The 13,800-nt window shown below is 36.2% G+C and overlaps 2 protein-coding genes across 2 annotated transcripts; both read left to right on the top strand.

Moving 5' to 3' along the window:
* The first annotated feature begins 493 nt into the window (after nucleotides 1–493).
* LOC129909423 (uncharacterized) lies at nucleotides 494–3,049 on the top strand. The gene has a single exon (XM_055986509.1). It carries the CDS (start codon nucleotides 494–496, stop codon nucleotides 3,047–3,049), a length of 2,556 nt encoding a protein of 851 aa, XP_055842484.1.
* Nucleotides 3,050–5,735: 2,686 nt separating this feature from the next.
* On the top strand, nucleotides 5,736–8,684 carry LOC129909422 (uncharacterized). The gene is made up of 2 exons (XM_055986508.1): nucleotides 5,736–5,793; nucleotides 8,089–8,684. Exons 1-2 carry the CDS (start codon nucleotides 5,736–5,738, stop codon nucleotides 8,682–8,684), a joined length of 654 nt encoding a protein of 217 aa, XP_055842483.1.
* The last annotated feature ends 5,116 nt before the right edge of the window (nucleotides 8,685–13,800 follow it).

The following is a 13,800-nucleotide window of genomic DNA, read 5'->3' as shown; positions in this document are numbered from 1 at the left end:
ATATAATATATTTGTGGGATCACCCTGTTGATATCACTGTCAAAAAAACCAACTTAGCAACACACACCCTATAAAATCCAACTCATCTGTTCAACTCATCGGTCTGGCTACTGCCTAACCGAACAGAACCATTTTCTATTTGAACGAACTTTGTTAAAGAAAAAGATAGATAGATGTATCTTTGAGTTTCTCTTTTTATGCGTCTTTTATGCATTTTGGCGCCGAGACATGAGGAAAAAAGATTGAACGCGATTTAAGATATACATTTGGAAATAAAAAAGTAGAAGTCTGTAAAAAAAACTGTAATTTTAAACCACGACAACCACGACGACGATTCTTTGTAAAAACGCTTTGTTAAAAAGAAAAAGAAAGTTATTGAGTTAAAATAAAAGCAAAGTTAGTTAAAAATCGGTTTTTTTTTTATCTTTTATCTAAGGGTCACATAAAAGTAGTGACATTTTTTAAAATTACATATTATATCACGTAATTCAATATGCTGGTCACACGATCTCCTGAAAACAAAGGTGCAGGCGGCCAGCAGAATGAACCAGCAATCCAGCAGGCGCAACCGCAACCGCAGCGAAGACGAGCCACATGTAAGGTGTGCGAGGAGCCGTACAACGAGGAAATGATTCTTTGCGAAGGGGTATGTAGAAAATGGTTCCATTTTATATGTGTAGGTATAAGTAGTGTTCAGGCTGATGAGTTGGATAGGTGGGTTTGCGATGATTGTAAGGAAGGGTATAGAAAAAGAGTAGAAATTCTCTGCAGGGAAGTAATTGCGTTGAATGAAGTAGCGCAAAAAACCATCGACTTAAAGAAGAGAGGAACGGTGATCCGGTCAGCGATAGAAAAGTTTAATAATGCCAAACAAAAGTACATCACTCTAACTGGGAGTTTTATCGACCAAAATGGAGATCCATTGCCAACTCCAAGGTTAGAGCAGGCTCGGGAAATGGTTACTGAAGAGGATAACGAGTCAGAGGGACGGTCAACATCTTCAAAAAACACATCCATGTCAACTGCTACGAGAGTCAAGATGCGATTGCTGGAGAGGCAACGAAAGGTACTGAAGGAGCAGCGTCTAAACCTGCAACTAGAGCACGATGTCCTCAAACAACAACAAGATCTAATCGACCAAGCATCTGTCTGCGATCTTGACTCCGAAGATGAAGAAAATGACCAGGACAATAACATCAAACTGAATCCTCAAGCGCGTGAATTAAATCCCATCAAGATACATAATCAGTTCAATCTAAGCACATATGAACCAACTATCAGCGGTGAATATAAACCACCATTCGATCAGAGGCAAATTGCGGCTCGAAAAATATACAGAGCACTTCCAACATTCACAGGCGAGTTAGAAGAATGGCCCGTGTTTAAACGAATGTTTGAACAATCAACAAAAGAATGCGGCTATTCTAACGAAGAAAACTTAATGCGCCTGCAACAATCACTCAAAGGCAGAGCTAGAAACGAGGTGGCAAGTCAACTATGCGAACCATCATGCATACCAGACATTATGGAATCTCTTATGCTGGCATTTGGACAGAAAACAGTAATTCTTAACGCCCAGATTGATAGGATGAGTAAATTTTCACCTGTGAGAGCAGACAAGCTAGAATCAATAATTCAATTTTCAACAGCAGTCACTAACATGAATGCAATTATGAAGGCATCGTCATTAGAAAGTCAGTATGATAATCCTTTATTGTTAAAAGAACTGTTAAAGAAATTGAATAATGATATGAAAATGAAATGGGCTTCATATGCTTACGAAAATAACGTCTCAGGGGTTTTAGCATTCGGGTCTTGGTTGAAAATAGAAGCAAAAAAGGTTTATTCCATACTACCATCGTTCGAGAGGGTCGAAAAGCAGCCATCTAAAAAAGAAACTAGAATTAATGTTCACGTTATAAATGATTCATTCCTTAAATGTATAGTTTGTTCAAATAAATGTAAATCAGTAGAATCTTGTGCAGTTTTTAAAGGTTTACCTTCATCTGATAGGTGGGAAAAGGTCAAAGAGCTTAAGCTATGCCGACAATGTTTAATCGTCCATAGGATGAAATATCCATTCAATTGTAAGAAGGCGGTTAAATGTAATGTAGCCGGTTGTAGTCGTAAACACCATCCACTTATGCATTTAGAAGTTAACTCGCAAATTAATCTACCTGTAGTAGAATCTATACAGAACAGCCATACGAGATTGGGGGATGATTTTCAGTTCCAGTATTTACCTGTAATATTACACCACGGAAACAAAAAGCAACAAGTGATGGCGTTTTTGGATGGTGGTTCTAGTGGCACTCGTATCGAAGAAGATGTGGCTGAGCAGTTGGGATTAACAGGCCCAAAGGTAATTCTAAATTTAAAGTGGACAGCCAATGTGACGCGTCAAGAAGAATCAACTAAGGTTTCCGTATCTATCTCCGGTGTATATGAAGGCGCTAAGAAATATGTAATTCCCGAAGCACATACGATTAGAGAACTCAACTTACCAAAACAAACCTTGTCTTATGAAGAGCTGGCGAATAAATATAATCATTTACGAGGCCTTCCAGTTTGTTCATACAAATCAACACAACCCAAGATAATGATTGGGATCAGTGATTGGCACTTAGCAGTTCCCATAAAAGCACGATTGGCCGGAGATAAAGATCCTGTCGCGACTAAGTGTAAATTAGGTTGGTCAGTATTTGGGTCAAAGCGAATATCTGATTACGAAAGTGTGAACTACCACGTCGAAGAACATCGCGAACCTGATGATGAAGATTTGCATGAAAGTATGAAAAAGTATTTCTCCATCGAGACTCTCGGGGTCAGAGTGCCCAAAGATGATTTATCGTCCAAAGAAGATCGCCGGGCCACATCCGTCATGCAAAAAACGACTAAGCTTGTAGGACAAAAATATGAAACAGGTTTGTTATGGCGTTGTGATGATGTTGACTTACCCGATAGTTATCCAATGGCTAAATTCAGATTAAAAACACTCAATCGACGTTTCGAGAAAAATCAACAGCTAAAACTTGAGATTCCTACTTAAATAAAGGCTACATTCGGAAAATGGAACAAAGCGAACTAGAAAACCAATACAAACGTATATGGTATCTTCCTCTTTTTCCCGTATTAAGCCCAAATAAGCCGGGAAGATTGCGAGTTGTTTGGGATGCGGCCGCAAAGGTTAATGGTTCTTCTTTAAATTCATTCCTTCTGAAAGGACCCGATCAGCTGTCATCATTACTTGGTATTCCCTTTCGATTCAGGGAAAATTCCATTGCTATATGTGGTGATATTTCCGAAATGTTCCACCAAATCAAATTAATTGAAAAAGATCAACAGGCCTGTCGTTTTTTATGGAACGATCGAGAAGATGAGGAGCCAAGCGTATATGAAACTCAAGTAATGACCTTTGGAGCAACTTGCTCGCCAAGTAGTGCTCAATATGTGAAAAATCTGAACGCTAAAAAGTTTGAAAGTGATTATTAGAGTGACCGCAACTCCCATAGAAAAAATTTTTTGTCGAATTTTTTTCGGGGGAACCCCATAAAATGTTCCGCCTTTGCAGATTTTTAGATAGCCAAAATTTCAGCTCGATTGGATAACTCTAAATGGTGCCGACACTCGCTCAATGTATCAAAAATCTCTGTTTTTTCACTGTTTTTCCAAGAAAATTAGCTCTAGCTCCCAAACAAATCGGGTTATTTTCACTTTTTATATATTAAATTAAAGGTAGTGTTGTTACACATAATTCAGATGCTAAATTTGTTTCGTTTTACTAAAAACGAAAAATATTGTCATCAATTTAAATTTTCAGTACTTACCTCAAAAAGAGCTGAAGTGCAAACTCGATTTAAAATTAAACTTTTTTTTAACTGTTTTATTCTGCGGATTGGGATAGAATGGATGTTTCTCTATCTCTGGGCCCTCGGGTAGCAAAAGTATGAGGTATAGTCGTGGGGTGAAAGAGCTATTAACAATGAAACTTTCTATGTTATTGGATCGATGTAAGGCATCTGATAGAAATGCTTTTCACATAATTATAGCTACAATAGAAGCACTAGGGCAAAATCCAATTGACGTTGTAGTTTCAAAATCAAACTTACATTCGACAAGAAAAACTTTTGCTTGGTTTAATGCCCCAAGAGCTTATCTGGCTCCTAAACAAGATCTTGATCTTTTGCGTAATAACATTGAATACCGCAAGATAGACAAAGATATTTCAGAGAAGGCTCTTGCTAAATTCTCAAACCATTTATGGTATTTGAGTTCAGAGCTGGCAGGTCTGGCGTTCTTTGACCTAACTTTACGAGATTGCGAAAAATTAGAAACAGCCAACATAATTTTGAAAACCAGTGAAACGGAAACCAACAGAATAGTAAATCCAAAGCTACAGACACATGAAGATGAACAATTTGTCACAGCAGGGTTAACAAATATTGTGAACAAAGAAACATTGAACTTTTTAAGCCGATTGAAAATAGACACAAGTTTTCTCAAAGAACCTCCAAATCTTTGGCCCGAAAACCCGCATTTTAAAGATGGCTTTAAAAAAGTGCAATCACTTAAAGTCGTAAATGACATGACAGAAAGAGGAGTCAAATTAATAACCGATTTTAATAACCTTTTAACTAAAGATGAGGAAAAAAAACAATATGTACTTCAAGTAGTCAGTGAGTACCGAAAATTTGTATCCTGATGCTTCCAAAACTACTTTGTAAATCTCTTGATTAAATTTTTTAAGTAATTACTTCATTAATTATGTATAAAAAATGTAACACGATGTTATTTTTTTTTGTTTTTTAGGACGTGTGTGAATTGCGTTAAATAGTTAACATAGTGTAAAATTTTTGACACTATTGAGTCGAATAAAAAAATTTTCAGCTGTTAAAATTTTATTGGGCTCTGGGACTTGGCTAAATTTGAGTTAATTTTTTTTTGTAGATGGTTTTGTTTTGTTTTTTTTTTTTTAATTAAAAAGGATTTTCATAGCAGAAAAGAGGCAGAGAAAAATATTAAACAATAAGCCATACAGCTGAAATTTTTTTGTTCACCTCAATAGTGTCAAAAATTTTACACGGTGTACTATTTAACGCAATTCACACACAGCCTTAGAATTCTGTTAAATGTTTCGTTTTTTTAAATAAAACAGTTTAAAAAAAAAGTTTCATTTTAAATCGAGTTTGCACTTCAGCTCTTTTTGAGGTAAGTACTGAAAATTTAAATTGATGACAAAATTTTTCTTTTTTAGTAAAACTAAGCAAATTTAGCATCTGAATTACGTGTAGCAACACTACCTTTAATTTAATATATAAAAAGTGAAAATAACCCGATTTGTTTGGGAGCTAGAGCTAATTTTCTTGGAAAAACAGTGAAAAAACAGAGATTTTTGATACTTTGAGCGAGTGTCGGCATCATTTAGAGTTATCCAATCGAGCTGAAATTTTGGCTATCTAAAAATCTGCAAAGGCGGAACATTTTATGGGGTTCCCCCGATTAAATTTCGAAAATCGATTTCTTGCGGTCACTCTAGTGATTATCCTAGAGCAGTCAAGGCAATTGTAGACAACCACTACGTCGACGACTTGCTCGACAGTGTCGCCACAATAGAAGAAGCAATCACATTAGCTAAACAGATTAAGAAAATTCACTCGGCTGGAGGGTTTCATATACATAAGTGGAAATCAAATTCTCGTGAAGTGTTGTTGGCACTAGAAAGTTCACATGAAGAGATGACTGAGCTCGTCAATCTTAATAAAGAAGCAGAACAACATACTGAAAAGGTTTTGGGTATGTGGTGGGACACACAATCAGATTCATTCACATTTTCACTGAAACTCAACAAAGGTAGCAAAAGTGTTTTGAATGGCCAAAATAAACCAACCAAACGTGATAGTCTAAGAGCCAGGAGCAGATTTCTTGCGTGAGAGGTAACCGATTCATATGAATGTCAGAGGTAGCGTGGGTAATGGTGATGACGAATACCTTAGTCTGCCTGCATTTATTTGGGCCGTTGTCGAGAAAAAGCGCATCAAAAGTACCATTTTTCTGAAAATCGATTTAGTGAGGGTAACCACTTAAAATTTATTGATAACCAACGCCACATACTCACTGATAACAAATATACCAATGGCAGACATTTTAAGTGCGGCCAAAGCCCCGGCAGACTGTCCCGAAAATGCGTTTTTTTTGGCGTTTTTAGACTTTGGGGTAACCACCTAAAATTAATCGCATCCTATAGCGATGGACTCCCTGATAACAAAAATACCCATGGCAGACATTTTGAGTGTGGCCAAACCCTCGGCAGACGGTTTTGAAAATGCAGTTTTTCTGAAAATTGATTTATTTAGGGTAACCACTTGAAATTAGTCGCATCTTGTAGCGGTGGACTCCCTGATAACAAAAACACCCATGGCAGACATTTTGAGTGCGGCCAAACCCCCGGCAGACGGTTTTGAAAATGCAGTTTTTCTGAAAATTGATTTATTTAGGGTAACCACTTGAAATTAGTCGCATCCTGTAGCGGTGGACTCCCTGATAACAAAAATACACATGGCAGACATTTTGAGTGTGGCCAAACCCTCGGCAGACGGTTTTGAAAATGCAGTTTTTCTGAAAATTTATTTATTTTACTTTTTCACATAACTCGCGTATTATTGGACCTAGCATTTCATTTATTATATTAACGGTTTTTCGATTTGACAGACCGTTTTCGATCTGTAGGAGAAAAACTTCAAAAAGTTTGCAATTTTTTATATAGCTGTTTCCTATATAAAAAATTGCAATCTTTTTGCCCCTCCCCGCCTAAAACTATATAATTTTTTTCTTGCCTGAGTGCAACCTACACGCCTAGGTTTTTTGTTACATCTATTGCAAATTACCCTGTACTATGTAGAACCTTTTTCCTATATAAAAAATTGCAAACTTTTTGAATTTTTTTTCCTACAGATCGAAAACGGTCTGTCAAATCGAAAAACCGTTAATATAATAAATGAAGGTAATAAAAAGATCTACAACTTTTACTTCAAATTAATTTTTAAAAAAGCTCAAATAAAAGAGATATGACTAAAATAAGAAAATCAACCTTTGACTTGCTTCAAAAAAACCACCCTAACTCTTAAACCGAAGGTTTAATCGAAAAAACTTATTTAACATATTCTGTAGGAAATTCAATTATCTTTAAGATTGCTATAAAATTTTTTCTGCTAGGTCCAATAAAACGCGAGTTATGTGAAAAAGTAAAATAAATAAATTTTCAGAAAAACTGCATTTTCAAAACCGTCTGCCGGGGGTTTGGCCACACTCAAAATGTCTGCCATGGGTGTTTTTGTTATCAGGGAGTCCACCGCTACAAGATGCGACTAATTTCAAGTGGTTACCCTAAATAAATCAATTTTCAGAAAAACTGCATTTTCAAAACCGTCTGCCGGGGGTTTGGCCGCACTCAAAATGTCTGCCATGGGTGTTTTTGTTATCAGGGAGTCCACCGCTACAAGATGCGACTAATTTCAAGTGGTTACCCTAAATAAATCAATTTTCAGAAAAACTGCATTTTCAAAACCGTCTGCCGAGGGTTTGGCCACACTCAAAATGTCTGCCATGGGTATTTTTGTTATCAGGGAGTCCATCGCTATAGGATGCGATTAATTTTAGGTGGTTACCCCAAAGTCTAAAAACGCCAAAAAAAACGCATTTTCGGGACAGTCTGCCGGGGCTTTGGCCGCACTTAAAATGTCTGCCATTGGTATATTTGTTATCAGTGAGTATGTGGCGTTGGTTATCAATAAATTTTAAGTGGTTACCCTCACTAAATCGATTTTCAGAAAAATGGTACTTTTGATGCGCTTTTTCTCGACAACGGCCCAAATAAATGCAGGCAGACTAAGGTATTCGTCATCACCATTACCCACGCTACCTCTGACATTCATATGAATCGGTTACCTCTCACGCAAGAAATCTTCTCCCGGCTCTCGGTCTATGAAGTTTTGAGAATTTTGATGTCGATTTTTGATCCCTTAGGGTTAATTAATCACTTTACAAGTTATTTGAAAGTTTTGTTACAACAAATATGGTGCTCCAAAGTAGATTGGGACGATGAGATTGCAGATGAGCAACACGACCAATGGCTAAAGTGGCTTCAACAACTTCATGAAGTCGAAACCATCCATATTCCCAGATGTTACACAACAAAACCATCGATATGGGATGAAGAGAACATACAAATGCATATATTCGTTGATGCTAGCAAAGACACCAGTGCAGCAGTTGTTTATTTGAGAATCCAGTCTGAGGGGAAGGTATGCTGCACACTTTTGGCCTCCAAAACAAAGGTTGCACCAATCAAACTTACATCGATTCCGAGGTTGGAACTAATTGCAGCATTGATTGGAGCTAGACTTGCATGCACTATTCGACAATCACTAAGCACTCCAATTAACAAAATATTCTACTGGTCGGATTCGGTTACGGTGTTAAGATGGTTGAGATCAGATGCTAAAGCAACAAAGGGTCAATTTGTTGCATTTAGAATTGCTGAAATACAAGAACTAAGCAACATCGGAAATTGGCGATATACACCTTCGTATCTGAATGTGGCTGATGACGCGACCAAGTGGAAAAAAGGACCATCCCTCAATATGAACGATCGATGGTTTAAAGGACCTGAATTCCACGCACGATGACGAAGTTGAATGGCCGGATGACATCTCACTGCAACCAAATCCAGAAATTGAAATCCTTGAGGCAGTTCACCATCTTTGCGAATCAGCTATTAACTTCGAAAAGTTTTCGAGTTGGTTTAAAATGCTACGGCTAACAGCCTTTGTACATCGGGGTATTCACGTATTATTAAATAGAAAAAATAAAATTATTAATTCGAAATTCCTTACGTCACATGAATACAAGCGTGCTGAGATCTCATTATTTAAACTAATTCAAATTCAGAGTTACGAAAATGAAATAAAGTGTTTGAAACAATATGGTAATCTAATCGGCAGCAAAAAACGATTTAGCAATGAAATAATTTCTTTAAAACCATACCTAGATGAAGATGGTGTTCTCAGATCTATGAGTAGAATTGATAAAACCGACTGTGTTAGTATGTCAACAAAACGACCAATAATACTCTCGCAACATCATCATGGTACAGAGTTACTTGTTACTGATTATCATGAAAGGTTTCGCCACATTAATCACGAGACAGTAGTGAACGAGATAAGAAAGAAATTCTATATTCCTAGACTGCGACAATTCCTGAAGCGAATTCGAACATCTTGCAATCGTTGCAAAATACTCCGAGCAAAACCACGAATCCCGGAGATGGCCGAATTACCAGCTGTTCGTATGACACCTTACACCCCTCCATTTACTTACACAGCAGTAGACTACGGTGGACCTTTTGAAGTGATCAATGGACGAAAATTGGAAAAACGGTGGATCTGCCTCTTCACATGCTTGGTCGTGCTAGCGGTTCATATAGAAATTGCCTATAGTTGCAGCACCGATTCGTTTATTTTGTGTTATCGAAATTTTCTAAGTCGAAGAGGACCTGTAAAAAAAATATTCAGTGATCGGGGAACGAATTTTGTGGGGGCCGAAAAAATTTTACGACAAGACTTAAAGCAAATCGACTCACAAACAATAGCCTCTAAATTTATAAGCGCGGGTCTCGAATGGCATTTCCACCCTCCTGGGTCACCACACATGAACGGGTGCGTAGAACGTTTAATTAAATCAGTCAAAATTGCCTTGTATGCTGTTAGCGATGTCACCACCTACAAACCTAACGATGAGCTTTTTCGAAGTTACCTAATGGAAGTTGAGGATATGATTAACTCAAGACCCTTAACCTACTTACCATTGGACAGTGAAGAATCCGAATCTCTGACTCCTAACCATTTCCTGCGGCAATTAACTGAAAGCTCGTCACCAATTCCCTTTGAAGACCTAAATGAAAATGTAAAGTTGTATAAAACAAATGCATTAATGTCTCAACTGTACGCGAAGCACTACTGGAAAAGATGGATCCTGGAATATTTGCCAACATTGACCAGAAGAGAGAAGTGGACTAAGCGTGCTGAACCTCTTCAAGTAGGAGATATAGTTTTGCTTATCGATGACGCAAATCATGGCCCAAGGGTAGAGTACTCAAAGTTCATATGTCTAAAGATGATCAAGTTAGAAGCGCTACAGTCAAAACTGCAGACGGGATTTACAACCGACCAGCTGTTAAACTAGCTAAGTTGGACATAGGTGAAGATGTACATTTAAGCGAAGCACTGGATCAATGTACCGAGGGGGAGAATGTCAAAAAAACCAACTTAGCAACACACACCCTATAAAATCCAACTCATCTGTTCAACTCATCGGTCTGGCTACTGCCTAACCGAACAGAACCATTTTCTATTTGAACGAACTTTGTTAAAGAAAAAGATAGATAGATGTATCTTTGAGTTTCTCTTTTTATGCGTCTTTTATGCATTTTGGCGCCGAGACATGAGGAAAAAAGATTGAACGCGATTTAAGATATACATTTGGAAATAAAAAAGTAGAAGTCTGTAAAAAAAACTGTAATTTTAAACCACGACAACCACGACGACGATTCTTTGTAAAAACGCTTTGTTAAAAAGAAAAAGAAAGTTATTGAGTTAAAATAAAAGCAAAGTTAGTTAAAAATCGGTTTTTTTTTATCTTTTATCTAAGGGTCACATAAAAGTAGTGACAATCACAGTCTCACCACACTTATCCACAAGGAGAAGCGATAAGAAGAATACACTACTATCATTCTAAACCTCGACCAGAACAGACGAATAAAATTTAGTTGACAACACCAACAATCTCGATGTTAGATGAACAAAAATGGGGTCAAGTATCAAAATAATCTACCTAAATTCACGTGAAAAGTGAATTGTGAGGACTTTAAAACAGAGCTTAAAGAATTATCTCTGATATGATGGAGCCCAGCAAAGATCATAACCAAAAATACACGCCTGAAGAATGTTATGACGAAAGTCTTATCAGTGTGTTTATGGTTCCAATTCAAATGTTTTGTCACGACGATGCCCAGCCCATGTAGAAAAACAAATCAGTCACCGCCAGAAATATTCCCACGCTGAGGGACTTCTATTTGACTCTTCAACCATTTATAATAGTTGTTGGTGAGACCATTAATGACATTAAGACCCGTTTCGTAATTGTAAATAAGACCAAACATTGTCTACCTTCAATTATTGAGGCAGTCGATGCCTCAAGCCTACCTTGCTTCAATAGAGCAGGTAATAGCGGCGTTGAGCAATGATTTGTTAAAGCAAAAGGCTCTACTGTAGTCAGGCCTACAGTGCATTGTAAATTGGACGTTCCAAACACCAGGGGTTATATTAAATTTCTTGGTAGATTGTTTTTGTCAATTGTGGTGTCAACGGTCCCAATCCCACTAACAACATAGATTTGCTTTTAAACTTTGGTGATACATTCGTACTTAAGGTGTTACGGGTATCTTCTTTACATCCCAAATAAAATGGAGCTGAAAAAATAACAAGCCAGGGGCACAAAAGTCAAATAAAATGTTAAACAAAGAAAAAAAACGAGTTAACTGAAGAGTTTAATAAAGAAATGGGATTGGTAGTGGATCAATCTAAACAAAGAGGGGGGAATTCCAATGATGGAAATACAGCCAGGAAATTTTTAACGGAGTCCACAGAAATCGACTGATATCACTGGTAAAGATATGGAAATCATCAAAAGATTCTCCAACATACTGAGCGCACTATCATGCGGATTCGAGGTAAACCACGATAGTTTCAAAAATTACTGTATTTAAACTGCAAAAATGTCCATCGACATGCTTAGCTGGTAAAAATGAGTCTGTCTGCCCACAAACTCCTGATACAAGTTATCACAGCATAAGTTCTAAGTTGTCGACACCAACAACACGCGAGTTATGAATAAGATACATTCTTCACCTTCTGTATTAGATATCCGGTTAGCGGATAAATTAAATTTTTTGCATGAGAATTATTATGTTCCCACATAATACTCATAGTTTGCACATTTTGCTGACCAAACATATTAATATAGAAATTGCGGGATCTTGGAAAATCTCTAGAGGTAGTAGTTTGTGAGACATTAACGGAAACGGATGTTAATAAATCGTGTTAACAATAAATTCACTACTTTATTATGTTTGTTTTATATTTTAAAAATCATCTTGAATAAGCAAGTGATGTTATTCGCGCGGCACAACTTAGCTCATGCAATAATTTGTTGACCCCAGCCAATATAAGCGGGTCAGATTGCAGCCAAGAGACCAGAATGCAGCGAGGGTTCCCACAGGTGGAATTCCAGGAAAACAACACAAGCAATATTATCAGCGACAGTTCAAATTAATTAGGTTTCTTCAAAATAAATTAATAATGTAAGTTTGAGTTTTATTCTATCTAATAAAGCGCTCACATCGTAAGCAGTGAAAAATAAACAATTGTTTTTTTTTTTAAGTTATCGAACTAAAAGTTACATAACTTAGCAGCGAAAAAGCAAAAGTTAAAAAAAAAACCCTTAACTTGGTCAACACATTTCCAAACGCTTCCCAAATATTTATATTATTAACCTTTTGACATATTTGAAATTTATATGAATGTCAAAGAATAAATACTGACTTGAAGTTATTAACAGAAAGTTTTTGGTTGTGTTTAATTTAGGAGATTTTTTAAGATTGATTTTTCAGAATTTTTCAGAGTGTTTACCCATTTTTATAAAAGAAGCTTAATTAGCTACGAACATTTTGGTCCTTCGAGGCTACAAAAAGAGCCAAGTAAACATTAAAAAACGTTAAATTTAAAAAACGTTAAAAATAAAAGAGGGTGTGGGTGAATTGAATGTATGAATAGATTTAAGTTCTTAGTGTGAAAGGAAATATTTTTTATAAATAGGCTAAGTTTTCTTTAGTAAAATTCAGTTATCAATCCAAAGCATAAGTCGTAAGTTCTGGCTCGTGGTCTCTTTTTTTTTTAAATATATATACTAGGGTGGGTCAAAAAAATCGAAATTCTTTTTTTTGATTTGGTACTCCGAAAAATCGATTGCTAGACCCCTCTAGAATATACACACCAAATATGAGCTCTTTATATTAATGGGAAGGTCCTCCGCTTTGCAATTTTCCATTTTTACATCAAGCTTCTACTAAAAAATAATAATTTTTTTATTAATTGACTTTTTAGCAAATTTCTTTTCATATTCTTGTAGGAAATTGAACGCTCTACAAAAAAGGCCTTATACACTTTTTTCGTTTATCTAACCGTTGAATAGATATTTGAGGTCCAAAAATCGAGAAAATCTTTAAAAATTCGTTTTTTGTTCTTAATTTTGTAAGAAATTGAAAAATTATAATAATCAAACGCGCAAGACATATTCTTGTTGGAAATTGATTGTTCCACAAAAAAGGTCTTGTTAACTTTTTTCATTAATCTAACCATTCTAAAGATATTCGAGGTCAAAATTAAAAAAAATTATAAAAACATTTTATATTTTTTAAAATTTTCCAGTTCACTGAAACTTCATTATTTTCAAATTAGCAAGATTTATTCTTGTAGCGGCTTAAACGTTCTACAAAAAATTCTATGGAATCAAATTGATTGCTTTAACCGTTTAGAAGATATTCGTATCCAAACCAATGCTCACTGATTTCAATAGATTTCTTATGAACCGTATGCATTGCGATTTAGATACGAATATCTTGTAAACAGTTGAAGCAATCAATTTGATGCCAAGGAATTTTTTGTAGAACGTTAAAGCCCCTACAAG

This window comes from Episyrphus balteatus, chromosome 2 (genome assembly GCF_945859705.1).
Source record: "Episyrphus balteatus chromosome 2, idEpiBalt1.1, whole genome shotgun sequence".
NCBI classification, from domain to species: Eukaryota; Metazoa; Arthropoda; class Insecta; order Diptera; family Syrphidae; genus Episyrphus; species Episyrphus balteatus.
The sequence above is the reverse complement of the archived record's forward strand: the minus strand, read 5'-3'. Positions and strand labels throughout refer to the sequence as shown.

What these genes read in the sequence shown, in the direction of transcription:
- LOC129909423 (XM_055986509.1), top strand. Translation starts at nt 494, where the DNA reads ATGCTGGTCACACGATCTCCTGAAAACAAAGGTGCAGGCGGCCAGCAG.
- LOC129909422 (XM_055986508.1), top strand. Translation starts at nt 5,736, where the DNA reads ATGACTGAGCTCGTCAATCTTAATAAAGAAGCAGAACAACATACTGAA. An exon ending in ACATACTGAAAAGGTTTTGG is followed by an intron (nt 5,794 to 8,088) that starts GTATGTGGTGGG and finishes GCTCCAAAGTAG; the next exon opens with ATTGGGACGATGAGATTGCA.